Genomic DNA, 17,895 nt, shown 5'->3' on the forward strand with positions numbered 1-17,895 from the left:
CCTACAGGTGAAGACAGCATGTGATCTGGTTACATGACTTAGAGGTAAAAGACACCAGTGCTGAACTGAGTGTTTGCTTCCTGCTAGTCAGCTACAGTGTGCCAGCAGGGTGATTCAAGCTGCCAGGAAAGAAAAATCATCAACAGTCTTATCCAGCTCCCAATATAGAAGGCTGCAATATCAACATGTCACGAAATATGTAATCATTGGTGCAATAGTTTCATGACTATTTTGGTAGTTACCAAAAGTTTTTAATCGGGTGAAAGTCCTTTCAAATGAGGAAATTCGTGCTTGATAGAAACTGCAATTCTTGTCCAAAGGCCATAACTGGGATCTCATAGGTCATAGGAACAAACTACACCCACATGTCCCCTGGAGCATATACTCAATCAGGACAGATGGTCACCCACATCTCCCCAGAAGCAGACAGTAAGCACACAGGTTCACCCACATCCCTGCTGATACCAGCTTATTTCTAAGGTGCAGTTGCATTTATTCTCATCATCTCTGGATTTACTCTGCTATCAAACACATTGTTCCAGACACCCTGACATCAAACCATTTTTAATGTGCTCTGATACAAAGGTGAAGGAATTTTGACAGAGATTGGCACCCGCCAGGAACAGTTTGAAATTAGGCTTTTTAAACCAACAGGGAACAAGGTGTTGAGTCCATCATGGTAGATATGGTACACTCATGCCCAGAGATATTTATAACTCTAAATACAAATAACACAACAAAGTTCTAAGAAAAACTTATTATTGAGTTTCCCATAGAAGCAAGTAAGACCAAAGACAAGATGACAATCAGACTTACATCAAAGCTGATGGGATGAGTTATGGAGAAGAGTTCAAGTAAGCTATGCCAAAATAAGAAATGAATGCTTAAAAATGATTCAGAAAATTAGCTGAGAATTTCCTTCTTCATCAACATACACTAAATATGCAAATAGTAAACAAAGAGGTAATGTCTTTCTGATTGGCCCACACATTGGAGGCCCATGGTTTAAAAGGCCCTGACTAGAAGATCTTGCTACACTGTTGAAAACTCACCTGTGAACTCACTATCAGCCTCCACACCTGATACAATGACTCTCTCCTGCTGCCCACCTTGCTGTCAGCCTGGCTGCTGCAAGACCATCTACTGCTGGACCACCTGCTGCCCACCCTGCTGCCCTGATTCCGGCTGCCCTGAGTCCATCTGCTGCCAGCCATGCTGTCCTCCAAGTTGCAGCACACCCTGCTGCCAGTCCAGCAACAGCAGCAACAAAACTGTCAGCACTTGCTCCCAGCCCTCCAACCCACCAACCTGCTGTGAAAGCACCTGCTGCAAGACCAGCAGTTCCAAGCCAACTGGTATGAGCATCTGCTGCAACACACCTTGTTGCCAGCCCTGCTGCTGTGTGCCCACCTGTTGCCAGCCATGCTGCCAACCCTGCTCCTTAAAGATCAGCTGTCAACCACCTTGCTGTGAAACCAGCTGCTGCAAGACAAGCAGTTCCAAGTCAAACTGTGTGAGCATCTGCTGCAGCACACCCTGCTGCCAGCCCTGCTGCTGTGTGCCCACCTGCTGCCAGCCATGCTTCTTCCAGCTGTACTGCCAGCCAACGTGCTGTGAAACCAGCAGCTCCAAGACCACCTCTTTCAAACCAGCCTGTGTGACCCTCAGATGCTGCAATCCCTGCTGCCAGTCCTGCTGCTGCTGAACCCAAGGAGCATCTGCACAGCCATGCTCTGTAGAGAGCTGACATGCCTTAGCTGCAGAAACCCACACCTTAACATTTGCTGAACACCTTCAGGTTCTCCCCAGGAAACCTGATAAATGCAAATTCTTACTTAGGTGTGTGAAATGCTGTGAGAAAGGATGGAGTCCCTCTCCCTCACTCTCCTCATCCCCAGTGATTATGGATCTTGTGCCATCTTCATGAGGGCTGGTGTGAAGGTCTGGTATCAGTTTAGGATCTGAGCCTAGATCTTCATATCTCTCATGAAATAACGTAAGAAAACACTACCCCCAAAAGGAAACTTGATTTCACCAGTTATCTTCTCAATCTGTATTTTCTTCTGAGTTCCCTGCAGACTTTTGTGTACTACTTTCTTCTTTCTGTCAATTCTGAGTTGTGCCCCAGAAACAAAGAATTTAATAAAATCTGTGCTATCATCATTCCATATTGTCTTTCATATTATTTTGATAAATCACTTAATGAAAACTTTACATAACCAATAGAATTTAAAACACTAAACATGGTGCACATTGTCAGTGACACTAAGCATGGTATTAAACAATAGATCCATGGAAGGTTTATCTTTGGAATAATTGAAATTGAATATCCAATTATCACTATCTTCCTAGATCCTCCAACCTCAGTGCCCATAAACCAAGAGTCAGTTCCCTCCATTTCTTATTGACTTTCATAAACATCACATACTAATGACTTTTCTGTCATATTTTCTTTATCCATTTGCTTGTCAGTGGGCATCTAAGTTTCAACCACATCGTCTCAGTTGTTACTGGGATTACCATAAATCTGGGAGTGTCCATATCACTTAGGGGTGTGATGACAACAGTGGCATTTGCTAGAATACAGCTGAAAATGAGATTGTCCTAGGAGTGAAATTAAGCGAACACAAAAGACAAACTATCAACCATGTGCTCACATTTGTCAACCCACGATTTTACACGGAAATTTTAAATCCTATAGATAGTAAGAAAGGGAGTGACTAGTCAGAGGAGGGGCTGTGGAAAAGCAAATATCATTAAAGTACTTGAGTATATGATATACTTGAAGGGACTTTCAGATTCCCTCACTACATTCGTTAAATGGGAACAATAAAATAAAAGTTTTAAATAATAAGACTCTGATATCAATTAACCTGAGCAAATATCCTGAGACATGGCTGATGAGTTATAAGGTACAATTTTTTATTTTTGAGGTGTCTTTGTAATGTTCAGCACACCTGCTATTCTTCTCCTTATTCCCCCTGCTGTGTGAGTGTCCCAGTCTCTGGGGCTACAAAGATGGTTCCATGTTAAGAGCACACAATGGTCTTGAGCAGCATCTGGGTTCAGTTCCCAGCATGCACAGAGCAGCTCACAACCACCTGTTATTATAGTCCCAAGGCATTCATGCATTCAAGTAAATCATGTATATACATAAAATAATAAATAAATTATTTAAGTCTTTAAAGTTTTAAGAAGCTAAATTTCTGCACACACTTGTAAACATCTTTCATCTCTTCTCTTTCCTGATACTAGACAGACAACATCACAACACTGCAAAAGAGACAAAAAGCAGAATGCTATGACATGTAAGTGCTCAAAAGAAACATTAACACATGTAATCATTAGTGTACTGCTGTGAATCTAGGAGCAGACCCTTAACAGAATAGCTGTGTGACCTTTTATAACTTTGTGAGCAATTTTTTATTTATTTCTATTAATATAAATTAAATTTGCTTTCCAGAAGTTAGAAACATTATACTATGCATACTGATTAGTCTTACCCCTCACATTTGCTTGCTTAATGTGTACCTATCCACTTTATACAAATCTCTTTCCCATACTCATTTTTATTTGTTTTTGCGTGTGACTCTAAGTGTTTAACCAGGGTTGTCCGTGTGACTATGGTTTTGGAACTAACCACTGGCATCTGGTGGTGTCAACAGTGGACACATAACTAAAAACAATGACAATTCCTCTCCCAGAATTTATCAATAGCCAATAGTCCAGCAATAAACCATTGGGTCTCATGAAACACCCCCATCTGTCATTGATTACTGGCAAGTCCAGTCTTCTCAATAATTAGTGAAAGTAATTGTTGCTTCTTTGGGTAAGTTTATAATACCAAAGATTCCCTTGGAACTTACAGAATAAATATTACACAGTTTCTCCCTATCTTCTAGCTGTCACATTTTTTCTGCCCTTCTTTTTCAATGGGCTCTGAGACTTACAGGGAATCTTTTTTATTTATTTATTTATTTAGTTAGTTAGTTATTTTTATTTTTTTAAGTTTAAATTTAGAAACAAGGTTGTTTCACAAGCCAATTCCAGTTCCCTCTCCCTTCCCCCTCCCCTCCTCCCGTGCCCTCCCCCATCCCCCCATTATCCCCTTATTTCCCCAGGGAGGGTGAGGCCCTCCATGATGGTGTCCATATTCTGTCATTTCATCCAGGGCAGGGCCTAGACCCTCCCCCAAGAGTTCAGGGTGAGAGTGCATCTCACATTGTTGGATGGGAGTCCATAGTCCGTGTGTATACTCGGGATGAGTACTGATCTAATGCCCAAGGCTCTATAGATTACCTAGGCCTCCTCACTGACACCCACATTCAGGGGGTCTTGATCAGTCCCATGCTCGATTCCCAGGCTGATACCTGGGATTCAAAAGTTAACCTTTGTCAGGTCAGCTGTTTCTGGGGGTTAAGCCAGCCCAGTCTTAATCCCTTTGGTCATCAGTCCTCCCTCTCTGTTACTGGCTTTCTTGAGTTCAGCTTTGGGAGTGTGCCTCTTCTTCCATTAACCACTGAATGAAGGTTCTGTTTCCCAGGCTCTCTGGCCATGGGATTATAGGCTGGCACTCCTCATATCTATGTCTAAAATCCATATATGAGAGAGTACATGCCATGTTTCTCTTTTTGTGACTGTGTTACCTCACACAGGATGGTTTCTTCTAGTGTCATCCATTTGTCTGCAAATCTCAGGATTCCATTATTTTTTCTGCTGAATAGTACTCCATTGTGTAAATGTACCACATTTTCTCTATCCATTCTTTGGTTGAGGGGCATCTAGGTTGCTTCCAAGTTCTGGCTATTGCAAATAATGATGCTATGAACATAGTGGAACAGACATCCTTGTATGAATGGGCATCTTTTGGATATATGCCTAAGAGTGGAGTTGCTGGGTCTTGTGGTAGGTTTATTCCCATTTTTCTGAGGAATCTTATAAATGCCTTCCTTAGTCCTGGGGTATCAATCATTATGGGTTATCAGCATCTTGGGTAGCCATGAGACTGTCCATTCACTATCAATGGATGCGGAGATATTTCTCTAATTAATGCTGAGAAAGAAACTTTTGTCCATAGGTATAAACATAGTTCTTTAGAAGATATTTTGATAGTATGTCAAATAATTTAAACAGCAGCAAGGGTAAGTTCCTCCATCCCACCTTTGACCTTCCCAGACATTTTTGGTTAAATGGATTTACAATACCAGACATGGAGCCTTTACTCTGTAGTGTGCTTCTAATATAAGTGAAGGGCACAAATACTCATTACACGGATACACTGGTGGACATATCTTGCCTGACTAGTGGGTTTTGTAGTTTATCTTGTTCACAGGTAGGAAAGACTGTTGATAACCAACACCAGCACGACGACCATCCCAGTAACATCTATAGCTCCTTATGGCACTTTAAAATCTCAGCATAGAAATGTAGCATCCAGCTCAGTTCCAGATAGGCTTTCTCTATAGCTTTTGACCATGGAATATGCTATCTTCAATTATATGGTCTTATTCTCTGTTTCTGATGGCCTGCCAAGAGGACTAACACGAGTTTGTAATGCTTGGGGGAACCTCTCTCTCAAAACAGGTCAATGGCATGTCTGATAATAATACCCGAGATTGTCCTTTCATCAATGGTGCACACACACATACGCAAACACACACATATAGATATATGCATTAAAGTATACAGGAAACCCATAACAGAGGAGAACAGAGCCATTTTAACAGTTGGCACTGACAAACTGAGATATCTAATTGTACAAGATTGCCTCATGCTAGGCAATCGCCAACTTAGAATGGAGTAGACAACATTGAAGCCTCAACTCATTTCTTTGTTCCCAAGTGAATTTGTTTTGAATTTTTAGATGTGTGACTTTAGCATGGAATGCCTGTAGAGTCCAGGGAGATAGACAGGGAATAATCATGTGGAAAGGCCTTAAAAGACAGGAAATTGTAGAACACATAATATGTAAAAGTGGAGAAACAGATTATTGTAGTGGAAATGTCTAAGGAGAGATAGGAGTGTGGGTATGGAGAAATGAACAGTGATGAGGGGAGGGTTAATCAAAACTGATGATGTATTAAAAGCCATTTGGAGACCTACTATTTTGTAAGGTTGGTGACAAATATAACGAGAAGGCTCTGAATGGTAGTACCCTGCATGGATAGTTCAGCTCCCAGAAGCTATAGACAACTAAACAAATATCCTAGTATCAGGTATGTGATACCATCCTATGAGAAGCCCACAGGTCTCCAAAGCAATGCAAAATATTATCATTCTTTTAATTGTGAAAAAGGACCCTGTTAGTAAACCCTACAGCTGAAGACATCATGATCTGGTTATAGGACATAGAGAAAAGATGCCAGTGCTGAACCGAGTCTTAGCTTCACAGTTCCAGCAGAGTGATTCAAGATACCAGAAAAGAAATCATCAATAGTTTCATCCAGCTGTAAACCTTGCAAGCTGTAATAACAGCATGTCAGGAAAGGTGTGAACACTGGTGCAATGGTGGCATGTATATTATGGAAGTAACCAACTGGTTTTTGACCGGGTGAATGTCCTTTCAAAAGGAGAAATTCATGTTTGACAGAAAGGGCTATTCTTCTCCAAAAGCCATGAATGGGAAGCTCATAGGTCCTAGGCCACAAACTCTACCCACATGTCCCCAGTAGCATACACACAGTCAGGACAGACTTCAGTCCCCAGAAGCAGACAGTAAGGATATAGAAGCACCCACATCTCCATTGATGCCAGCTTCTTTCTTTTTTTTTAGGCTATAATGTAAGAGTCTTTATTTTGTTTTTTAAAGTAATGGAAAAAGGATATAAAATATTCACAATAAATTTTAGATTAGAAAATCAGGTTATATTGGCAATATAAACCTATTTTACAAAATCAATTCTTTTAAGAAACAATGTTCTCATTCTTATATAACTTGAAACTTATCTACCAGTATTTATGTCATCATTTCCTAAGACCTTTTATCCTCTGCTTCTCACCTGCTCGCCCACTATAAACTGAATTCCTGCCCTGATTTTTCCTCTTCCCTCTATTTTCCCCAGACTTTGTCACAGTACTGTATCTTCAGGAGCATAAGACATGGTGAGTCTGTGACTTTTGGGTTAAAACTTCCAGTCCTGAAAATGTTTACTTACTGTCACACCTGATTATCTTGTATAGATTCACACTTGTTTAGAGATGCATGGTATATAGTTCTAATCTAATTCTTTTACTCAAAACAGGTCTCAAATTTAGGAACCTGCATCCAACGAAGCTTTGTGGATATCTTTGTTTTGGGTTTTTAATGAAAGCTAGCTTATTTCTAAAGTGCTGTTTCATTTATTCTCATCATCTCTGGTTTTACTCTGCTATCAAACACATTGTTCCAGACACCCTGACATCAAACCATCTTTAATGTGATCTGATACAAAGGTACAGGAACTTTTAGAGATTAGCACCTACCTGGAACAGTTAGGAATTAGGCTTTTTTGGGCAAACAAAGAGAGAACAAGGTGTTGAGTCCATCATTGTGAATACAGCACTCTCAAGCCCAGAGACATTAATAACTCTAAGTACAGATAAAAGAACAAAGTTCTAAAATCAACTTATTATTGAGTTTCCCTTAGAGATTTGTTACTGACTTTTATAAACAACATTTGGGTGGCATCACATACACCAATGACTTTTTTGCCATATTTTCTTTATCCATTTACTTGTGATGGTCATCTAATTGTTAGACACACCTTATCAATTGTTAATGGCACTAGCATAAATCTGGGAGTGTCCATATCACTTAAGGGTTTTGATGTCAACAGTTGGATTTGCTAGAAAACAGCTGCATATGAGAATGTCCTAGTGAGTGAAATAAAGCAAACTCAAAAGACAAACTGTCAACCATGTGCTCTCATTTGTAAATCCACGATTTTAACAGAAACTTCTAATGCTATAGGTTGTGAGAAAGAGAGTGACTAGTCAGAGGAGGGGCTGTGGAAGAGCAAATATCATCAAAGTACATGAGTATCTGGCATACTTGAAGGGACTTTAAGATTACCACACTACATTCGATAAATGGGAACAATTAAAAATAAAAATGTGAAATAATAATAAAAGACTCTGATAACAATTAACTTTTGCAAATATCCTGAGACATGGTTGTTGAGTCATAAAGCACAGGTTTTTTTTTTGAGGAGTCTTTGTAATTTTCAGCACACCTGCTATTCTTCTTCATATTCCCCCTGCTGTGTGAGAGTCCCAGTCTCTGGGGATAGAGAAATGGTTCCATGTTAACACAAAATGATCTTGAGTGGCACCTCATTCAGTTTCCAGCATCCACAGAGCAGCTCACAACCACATGTTATTCTAGTCCCAAGGCATCCAATCTCCTCTTCTGACATTCCGTGTAGTTAAAACATGTGTATACACAAAAATAATAAATGAATCATTTTAATTTTTAAAGTTTTAAGGATGATAATTTCTCCACACACTTGTCAATAGCTTTTGGTCTCTTCTTTTTCTGATACAGAGAGACAACATTTCAACTTTTACACACTCAAATAATATGCCAGTGTTTGTAAATTTCTCATGCCCTCAGGACAAAATAAAGGACACAGGGAAGGAACACTGTTACTCTCCTACACTGCCCTTAGAAAGGCATAGTCTATGTATCTCGCTGGACTCTAAACTGCTATGCTTCACCTTGCAGTTCTCTTGAGAAAACGAACATTCCTTCCCATCAACTTCACCAGTGCATGATGTCCTGATCACTGAGTTATGCCTTTTCAAATGTTGCCTTTGCATGAAATGGCTTTGTAGCTACTTGTGCTATTACTCTCTTTAAAAAAAACACAACAACAAACATAATATTTATAATCCTGGCTGTCCTGGAACTTTCTGTCTGTAAACCACAGTGGCCTTGAACTTACAGAGGTCTGCCTGCCTCTGCCTCCCAAGTACTGCGATTAAAGATGTTGTGGTTCACAGTAGGATTATTGTACTACTTTTAAGTTGTACCCTCCAAAGGAATTCTGAACTCTAGATTTCTCACTTGGGCACTTCTTTTGTCATTTTCACAGCAAGAGTTGTGACTTAGTACAAAATGTTCTGTCATTTAAAATTTGTTCAAACCCTGCAAATGCCTTTAACTTGAACTCAGAATTCAGTTTCATACATGACATTTCTCTAGACAGCCATGAAGACATCCAGGAACTTGGATATTCTTAGGAAACAGGATATAGTAGGAAGCCGAATAAAAAGACTTTCAAAGACACTATGCTGACCTGAATTCCACCCCAAGATTCATTACCATCCCATTAACACCTTCCTAGTGAATTCCTGCCTGACAGTGTCATCTCCTGCCAGGCAGTTTTCACTAAAGCCAATGTCTACCTAAACCTTTTATATGAATCTCTTTTCCATACTCATTTTTATTTGTTTCCGTGTATGACTCTAAGAATTTAACCAGGGCTGTCCATGTGACCATGGATTTGGAACTTGCCACTGGAGCCTGGTGGGCTCAACAATGGACACATAACTAAAACAATGGCAATTCCTCTCCCAGAATTTATCAATAGCTATAGTTCAGCAATAAAGCCTTGGGTCTCACGAGCCTCTCCTACATCCATCATTGATTATTGATTATTAATTACAGCTTCTCAGAGTGATTTATAAAATCTTGGGACCTACCAAATAAATTTTATAGTCTTTCTCCCTATCTTCTACCTCTTACATTATTTCCTGCCCTTCTTTTTCAGTGTTCTCTGAGCCTTACAAGTGGTCATATAAATGCCTCCCTTAGTGCTGGGCTATCAATCATTTTGTATTATCAGCATCTAGGGCAGTCATGCGACTGTCCATTCATTACCAATGACTGGAGAGAGGCTTGTCTGACTAAGGCTGAGAAAGAAGCTTTGGTATAAACATATGTATATGCATAGTTATTTAGGAGATATTTTGATAGTATATCAAATAATTTAAACCACCGCAAGTGTAAGTTTCTCCATCCCACCTGTGACCTTCCCAGACATGGGTGGTTGAATATGTTTACAATACCAGGCATGGAGCCTTTACTCTGAAGTATGCTTCTTAAGTACATGAAGGGCACAAATACTCATTTCAGTGAGACAAGTGGGTTTTGTAGTTTGTTTTATTCACAGGTAGGAAAGACTGTTGATAACCAACACCACCACCACCAGCATCCCAGTAACATCTATAGCTCCTTATGGCACTTTGAAATCTCTGCATAGAGACAAAGCATCCAGCTCAGTTCTAGATAGACTTTCGCTGTATCTTTTGACCATGGAATAAGCTATCTTCAGCTATATGGTCTTATTCTCTATTTCTGATGGCCAGGCAAGAGGACTAAGGAGAGTCTGTACTGCTTGGGGAACCTCTGTCTCAAAACAGGTCGATGGCATGTCTGATAATAATACCCGAGATTGTCCTCCTCTGCCTGGTGCACACACATACACAACACACATATAGATGCATGCACACACATATGCATTAAAATAGTCAGGCAATCAATAGCAGAGGAGAACAGAGCCCCTTTAACAGTTTGCATTGAGAAACTGAGATATCTAATTGTACAAGATTACACTCTCGATTTTACTACTTATCCCTCATGCTAGGCAAATGCCAACTTTCAATGAAGAAAACTCCATTCAGACTTCAACTCACTTCTTTTCTCCTACGGGAATTTGTTTTTAATTGTTAGATTTGTGGTTTAGCTTGGAATGCCTGTAGAGACCAAGGAAATAGATGAAGAACTATAATGTGGGAAGGCCTTAAAAGACAGATGACAGTAGAACGCATGCTACATAAAAATCAAGAAGTGGACTATTATAGTGGAATTGTCTTAGGGGAGACAGGATTGGGGGCATGGAGAAATGAACAGTGATAATGGCAGGTTTAATCAAAACAGATTGTGTGTTAAAAGTTATTTGGAGACCTACTATTTTGTAAGGTAGGTTACAAATATAACGAGAAGGCTCTGAATGGTAGTACCCTGCATGGATAGTTCAGCTCCCAGAAGCTATAGACAACTAAACAAAAATCCTAGTATCAGGTATGTGATACCATCCTATGAGAAGCCCACAGGTCTCTAAAACAATGCAATGTATTAGCATTTCTTTTGATTGCGAAAACAGGACCCTGTTAATACACCCTACAGCTGAAGACATCATACGATCTGGTTATATGACTTAGAGAAAAGATTTCAGTGCTGAACAGGGTCAGCTTCCTGCTAGTTAGCATCATGGTACCAGCAGGGTGATTCAAGCTGCCATGGAAGAAATATCATGAATAGTCTCACCCAGCTGCAAATCTTGCAAGCTGCGATCACAACATGTCAGGAAAGATGTGATCATTGCTACAATGGTGGCATGAGTATTATGGAAGTAACCAACTAGTTTTTGACAGGGTGAATGTCCTTTCAAAAGAAGAAATTTCTGCTTGATAGGAACTCCAATTCTTGTCCATACTCCTAGCTTTGGAGCTCTTTGGGCCTATGACAGAAACTATACCCACATGTATCCAGGAGCATATACTCACTCAGGACAGATGGTCACCCACATGTCCCCAGGAGTAGACAGTACCTGAGGACAGTCAGTCACCCACTAGAGCCAGCCTATTCCTAAAGTTCTGTTTCTTTTTATTCCCATCAGTTATGGTTCTACTCTGCTGTGAAAAACATTATTCCAGATATGTTATCTCAAATCACTTTTAACGTGCCCCAGATACACAGGGACAGGAATTTTTACAGATTGACACCTACCTGGGACAGTTTGCAATTGGGCTTTTTGGGCAAACAGAGTAATAATTGGGTTTTGAGTTCATCTTTATAAATACAGCACACTCATGCCCGGAGACATTTATAACTCTATGTACAGAAAAGAGAAAAAAGTTGTAAGAACAAAGTTACAGTTACATCAAAGCTGATACATGAAGCCTTGAGTTATTGGAAACACTTCATGCAAGCTATTCCCATAAAGAAATGAACGCTTTCAAATGATTCAGAGCATTAGCTGAGAATGTCCTTCTTCATCAACATGAATTACATATGCAAATGATAAACAAAGAGGTCAAGTCTTTCTGATTGGCCCACACATTGGAAGCCCATGCTATAAAAGGACCTGACTAGAAGATCTTGCTACACTGTTGAAAACTCAACTGTGAACACAGTATCAGCCTCCATACCTGATACAATGACTCTCTCCTGCTGCCCACCTTGCTGTCAGCCTGGCTGCTGCAAGACCATCTACTGCTGGACCACCTGCTGCCCACCCTGCTGCCCTGATTCCGGCTGCCCTGAGTCCATCTGCTACCAGCCATGCTGTCCTCCAAGTTGCAGCACACCCTGCTGCCAGTCCAGCAACAGCAGCAACAAAACTGTCAGCACTTGCTCAGAGGCCTCCAACCCACCAACCTGCTGTGAAAGCACCTGCTGCAAGACCAGCAGTTCCAAGCCAACTGGTGTGAGCATCTGCTGCAGCACACCTTGTTGCCAGCCCTGCTGCTATGTGCCCACCTGCTGCCAACCCTGCTCCTTAAAAATCAGCTGTCAACCACCTTGCTGTGAAACCAGCTGCTGCAAGACTACCACTAGCAAATCAAACTGTGTGAGCATTGGTTGCAGCACACCCTGCTGCCAGCCCTGCTGCTGTGTGCCCACCTGCTGCCAGCCATGCTTCTTCCAGCTGTGCTGCCAACCAACTTGCTGTGAAACCAGCAGCTGCAAGACCACCTCTTTCAAACCAGCCTGTGTGATCATCAGCTGCAGCACACCCTGCTGCCAGTCCTGCTGTTGCTGAACACAAGGAGCATCTGCACAGCCATGCTCTGTGGAGAGCTGACCTGCCCTAGCTGCAGAAACCCACACCTAACATTTGCTGAACACCTTCAGATTCTCCCCAGGAAACCTGACAAATGCAAATTCTTACTTAGGTGTGTGAAATGCTGTGAGAAAGGATGGAGTCCCTCTCCCTCACTCTCCTCATCCCCAGAGATTATGGATCTTTTGCCATCTTCATGAGGGGCTGGTGTGAAGGTCTGGTATCAGATTAGGATCTGAGCCTAGATCTTCATATCTCTCATGAAATAACTTAAGAAAACCCGACCCCCAAAAGGAAACTTGATTTAACCAGTTATCTTCTCAACTGTATTTTCTTCTGAGTTCCCTGCAGACTTTTGTGTACTACTTTCTTCTTTCTGTCAATTCTGAGTTGTGCCCCAGAAACAAAGAATTTAATAAAATTTGTGCTATCATCATTCCATATTGTCTGTCCTATTATTTTGATAAATTACTTAATGAAAAATTTACATAACCAATAGAATTACAATACTGAACATGGTGCACTTTGTCAGCGACACTAAGCATGGTATTAAACAATAGATCCATGAAAGTTTTATCTCTGGAATAATTGAAATTGAATATCAAATGATCACCATCTTCCTAAATCCTGCAACCTCAGTGCCCATAAACCAAGAGTTTGCTCCCTTCATTTCTTACTGACTTTCATACACATCATATACTAATGACTTTTCTGTCATATTTTCTTTAGCCATTTGTTTGTCAGTGGGCATCTAAGTTTCAGCCACATCTTCTCAGTTGTTACTGGGATTAGCATAAATCTGGAAGTGTCCATATCACTTAGGGGTTCTGATGACAACAGTGGCATTTGCTAGAATACAGCTGAAAATGAGATTGTCCTAGTGAGTGAAATTAAGCAAACACAAAAGACAAACTATCAACCATGTGCTCACATTTGTCAACCCACGATTTTACACGGAAATTTTAAATCCTATAGATAGTAAGAAAGGGAGTGACTAGTCAGAGGAGGGGCTGTGGAAAAGCAAATATCATTAAAGTACTTGAGTATATGATATACTTGAAGGGACTTTCAGATTCCCTCACTACATTCGATAAATGGGAACAATTAAAATAAAAGTTTTAAATAATAAGACTCTGATATCAATTAACCTGAGCAAATATCCTGAGACATGGCTGATGAGTTATAAGGTACAATTTTTTATTTTTGAGGAGTCTTTGTAATGTTCAGCACACCTGCTGTTCTTCATATTCCCCCTGCTGTGTGATTGTCCCAGTCTCTGGGGCTACAGAGATGGTTCAATTTTAAGAGCACACAATGGTCTTGAGCAGCATCAGGGTTCAGTTCCCAGCATGCACAGAGCAGCTCACAACCACCTGTTATTATAGTTCCAAGGCATCTAATGTCTTCTTCTGACATCCCTGGGCATGTGGTGTACATACATGCATTCAGGTAAAACATGTATATACATAAAATAATAAATAAAAAATTTTAACTTTTTAAAGTTTTAAGAACCCAAATTTCTGCACACACTTGTCAACATCTTTTATCTCTTCTCTTTCTGATTCTAAAAATACAACATTCCAACACTGCAAAAGAGACAAAAGGCAGAATGCTATGACATGTAAGTGCTCAAAAGAAACATTAACACATGTAAACATTAGTGTAATGCTGTGAATCTAGGAGCAGACCCTTAACAGAATGGCTGTGTGACCTTTTACAACTTTGTGAGCAATGTTTTATTTATTTCTATTAATGTAAATTAAATTTGGTTTCCGGCACTTACAAACATTATAATATGCATACTGATTAGTCTAACCCCTCACATTCACTTGCTTTTAATGTGTACCTATCCACTTCATATAAATCTCTTTCCCATACTCATTTTTATTTGTTTTTGCGTGTGACTCTAAGAGTTTAACCAGGGTTTTCCATGTGACTATGGTTTTGGAACTATCCACTGGAGTCTGGTGGTCTCAACAGTGGACACATAACTAAAAACAATGACAATTCCTCTCCCAGAATATACCAATAGCCAATAGTTCAGCAATAAACTGTTGGGTCTCATGAAACACCCCCCCATCTGTCATTGATTACTGACAAGTCCAGTCTTCTCAATAATTAATTAGTGAAAGTAATTGTGGCTCCTTTGGGTAAGTTTATAATACCAAAGATTGTCTTTGACTTACAGAATAAATATTACACCCTTTCTCCCTATCTTCTAGCTCTCACATTTTTCCTGCCCTTCCTTTTCAATGGGCTCTGAGACTTACAGGGAATCTTATAAATGCCTTCCTTAGTGCCGGGCTATCAATCATTATGGGTTATCAGCATCTTGGGCAGCCATGAGACTGTCCATTCATTATCAATGGATGCGGAGATATTTCTCTAATTAATGCTGAGAAAGAAACATTTGTCCAACTTTATTACTTAAAAGTTGGGGGAATTTAAAAACAAGTCAGGATTTTGAAAAGAAATGTATTTTGTTTTTGAGAATTTGAAGCACGTATACAATGTATGCACTCATACCCATTCCCTATTACTCTCTTTTATCTTCTTTCTACTCCTTATGGTTTTGTAAAACTGAAGTGGGATAACTATTACATAGCTGCGTCCCATCCTCTCCTCTCTAAGTCATTAGCATCTACCACTGTACTGTTTCCATGACTTTTACTCTTCTAAATACATATATAAGTGGAATTGTAAAGTATTTGCCTATTGTGATTAGCTTCTTTCACTTTTTATAATATTGCCAGAAAAAATCTATGCTGAAATGTATGTCAGAATTTCTTTCTTTTAATTTAAGGTGAACAGTATTCTATTGGGTATCTATCACCCTTTCATTATCCAGTTACCTGTCCTTTTACTGTGCATTGTTTTGTTAACTACTATTTGTAACATAGTTACAAAAATGAGTATATCCCTTGAAAAAAAAAAAAGAAACATTTGTCCATAGGTATAAACATAATTCTTTAGAAGATATTTTGATAGTATGTCAAATAATTTTATCAGCAGCAAGGGTAAGTTCCTCCATCCCACCTGTGACCTTCCCAGACATTTGTGGTTAAATGGGTTTACAACACCAGGCATGGAGCCTTTACTCTGTAGTATGTCTCTAATATAAGTAAAGGGAACAAATACTCATTACACTGCTACACGGGTGGACATATCTTTCTGACAAGTGGGTTTTATAGTTTATTTTGTTCACAGGTAGGAAAGACTGTTGATAACCAACACCAGCACGACCAGCATCCCAGTAACGTCTATAACTCCTTATGACACTTTGAAATCTCAGCATAGAAATGTAGCATCCAGCTCAGTTCCAGATAGGCTTTCTCTATAGCTTTTAACCATGGAATATGCTGTCTTCAGCTATACAGTCTTATTCTCTGTTTCTGATGGCCAGCCAAGAGGACTAACACGAGTTTGTAATGCTTGGGGGAACCTCTGCCTCAAAACAGGTCGACAGCATGTCTGATAATAATACCTGAGATTGTCCTCCCACCCATGGTGCACACACACATATGCAAACACACACATATGGATGTATGACATAGAGATTGGCACCTACCTGCAACAGTTAGGAATTAGGCTTTTTTGGGCAAACAGAGAGAGAACAAAGTGTTGAGTCCATCATTGTGAATACAGCACTCTCATGCCCAGAGACATTAATAACTCTAAGTACAGATAACAGAATAAATTCCTAAAAACAACGTATTATTGACTTTCCCTTAGAGACAAGTATGACTAAAGGACCAGATGACAATCAGACTTACATCAAAGCAGTTGGGATGAACACTTGAGTTATGGATACGTGTTCAAATAAGCTATGTCCAAATAAGAAATTAATGTTTTCAAATGATTCAGAGCATTAGCTGAGAATTTCCTTCTTCATCAACAAACATTAAATACGCAAATAGTAAACAAAGAGGTAATGTCTTTCTGATTGGCCCACACATTGGAGGCCCATGGAATAAAAAGCCCTGACTGGAACATCTTGCTACACTGTTCAAAACTCACCTGTGAACACAGTATCAGCCTCCATACCTGATACCATGGCCCTCTCCATATGCCCACCTTGCTGTCAGCCTGGCTGCTGCAAGACCATCTACTGCTGGACCACCTGCTGCCCACCCTGCTGCCCTGATTCCGGCTGCCCTGAGTCCATCTGCTGCCAGCCATGCTGTCCTCCAAGTTGCAGCACACCCTGCTGCCAGTCCAGCAACAGCAGCAACAAAACTGTCAACACTTGCTCCAAGCCCTCCAACCCACCAACCTGCTGTGAAAGCACCTGCTGCAAGACCAGCAGTTCCAAGCCAACTGGTGTGAGCATCTGCTGCAGCACACCTTGTTGCCAGCCCTGCTGCTATGTGCCCACCTGCTGCCAGCCATGCTGCCAACCCTGCTCCTTAAAGATCAGCTGTCACCCACCTTGCTGTGAAACCAGCAGCTGCAAGACTACCACTAGCAAATCAAACTGTGTGAGCATTAGTTGCAGCACACCCTGCTGCCAGCCCTGCTGCTGTGTGCCCTCCTGCTGCCAGCCATGCTTCTTCCAGCTGTGCTGCCAACCAACTTGCTGTGAAACCAGCTGCTGCAAGACCACCTCTTTCAAACCAGCCTGTGTGACCCTCAGCTGCTGCAATCCCTGCTGCCAGTCCTGCTGCTGATGAACACAAGGAGCATCTGCACAGCCATGCTCTGTGGAGAGCTGACCTGCCCTAGCTGCAGAAACCCACACCTTAACCTTTGCTGAACACCTTCAGATTCTCCCCAGGAAACCTGACAAATGCAAATTCTTACTTAGGTGTGGGAAATGCTTTGAGAAAGGATGGAGTCCCTCTCCCTCACTCTCCTCATCCCCAGAGATTATGGATCTTATGCCATCTTCATGAGGGGCTGGTGTGAAGGTCTGGTATCAGTTTAGGATCTGAGCCTAGATCTTCATATCTCTCATGAAATAACTTATGAAAACACTTCCCCCAAAATTAAACTTCTTTTAACCAGTTATCTTCTCAACTATCTTTTCTTCTGATTTACACACAGATTTTTGTGTACTACCACCTTCTTT

General features: G+C 40.6%; 3 protein-coding genes across 3 annotated transcripts; all 3 read left to right on the forward strand.

Annotated features, from left to right (window-relative positions):
- Positions 1-1,087: 1,087 nt before the first annotated feature.
- On the forward strand, positions 1,088-1,705 carry LOC121141216 (keratin-associated protein 9-9-like). Its single transcript, XM_040748058.1, has one exon. The coding sequence runs from the start codon at positions 1,088-1,090 to the stop codon at positions 1,703-1,705; it is 618 nt and encodes a 205-aa protein (XP_040603992.1).
- Positions 1,706-12,200: 10,495 nt separating this feature from the next.
- LOC121141217 (keratin-associated protein 9-1-like) lies at positions 12,201-12,806 on the forward strand. The gene has a single exon (XM_040748059.1). The coding sequence runs from the start codon at positions 12,201-12,203 to the stop codon at positions 12,804-12,806; it is 606 nt and encodes a 201-aa protein (XP_040603993.1).
- A 4,073-nt stretch (positions 12,807-16,879) lies between these two features.
- On the forward strand, positions 16,880-17,494 carry LOC121141184 (keratin-associated protein 9-1-like). The gene has a single exon (XM_040748027.1). The coding sequence runs from the start codon at positions 16,880-16,882 to the stop codon at positions 17,492-17,494; it is 615 nt and encodes a 204-aa protein (XP_040603961.1).
- The last annotated feature ends 401 nt before the right edge of the window (positions 17,495-17,895 follow it).

This window comes from Mesocricetus auratus, unplaced genomic scaffold (assembly GCF_017639785.1).
Source record: "Mesocricetus auratus isolate SY011 unplaced genomic scaffold, BCM_Maur_2.0 Super-Scaffold_100007, whole genome shotgun sequence".
Classification (NCBI taxonomy): domain Eukaryota; kingdom Metazoa; phylum Chordata; class Mammalia; order Rodentia; family Cricetidae; genus Mesocricetus; species Mesocricetus auratus.

Coding starts and splice junctions, on each gene's coding strand:
- LOC121141216 (XM_040748058.1), top strand. CDS start 1,088: ATGACTCTCTCCTGCTGCCCACCTTGCTGTCAGCCTGGCTGCTGCAAG.
- LOC121141217 (XM_040748059.1), top strand. CDS start 12,201: ATGACTCTCTCCTGCTGCCCACCTTGCTGTCAGCCTGGCTGCTGCAAG.
- LOC121141184 (XM_040748027.1), top strand. CDS start 16,880: ATGGCCCTCTCCATATGCCCACCTTGCTGTCAGCCTGGCTGCTGCAAG.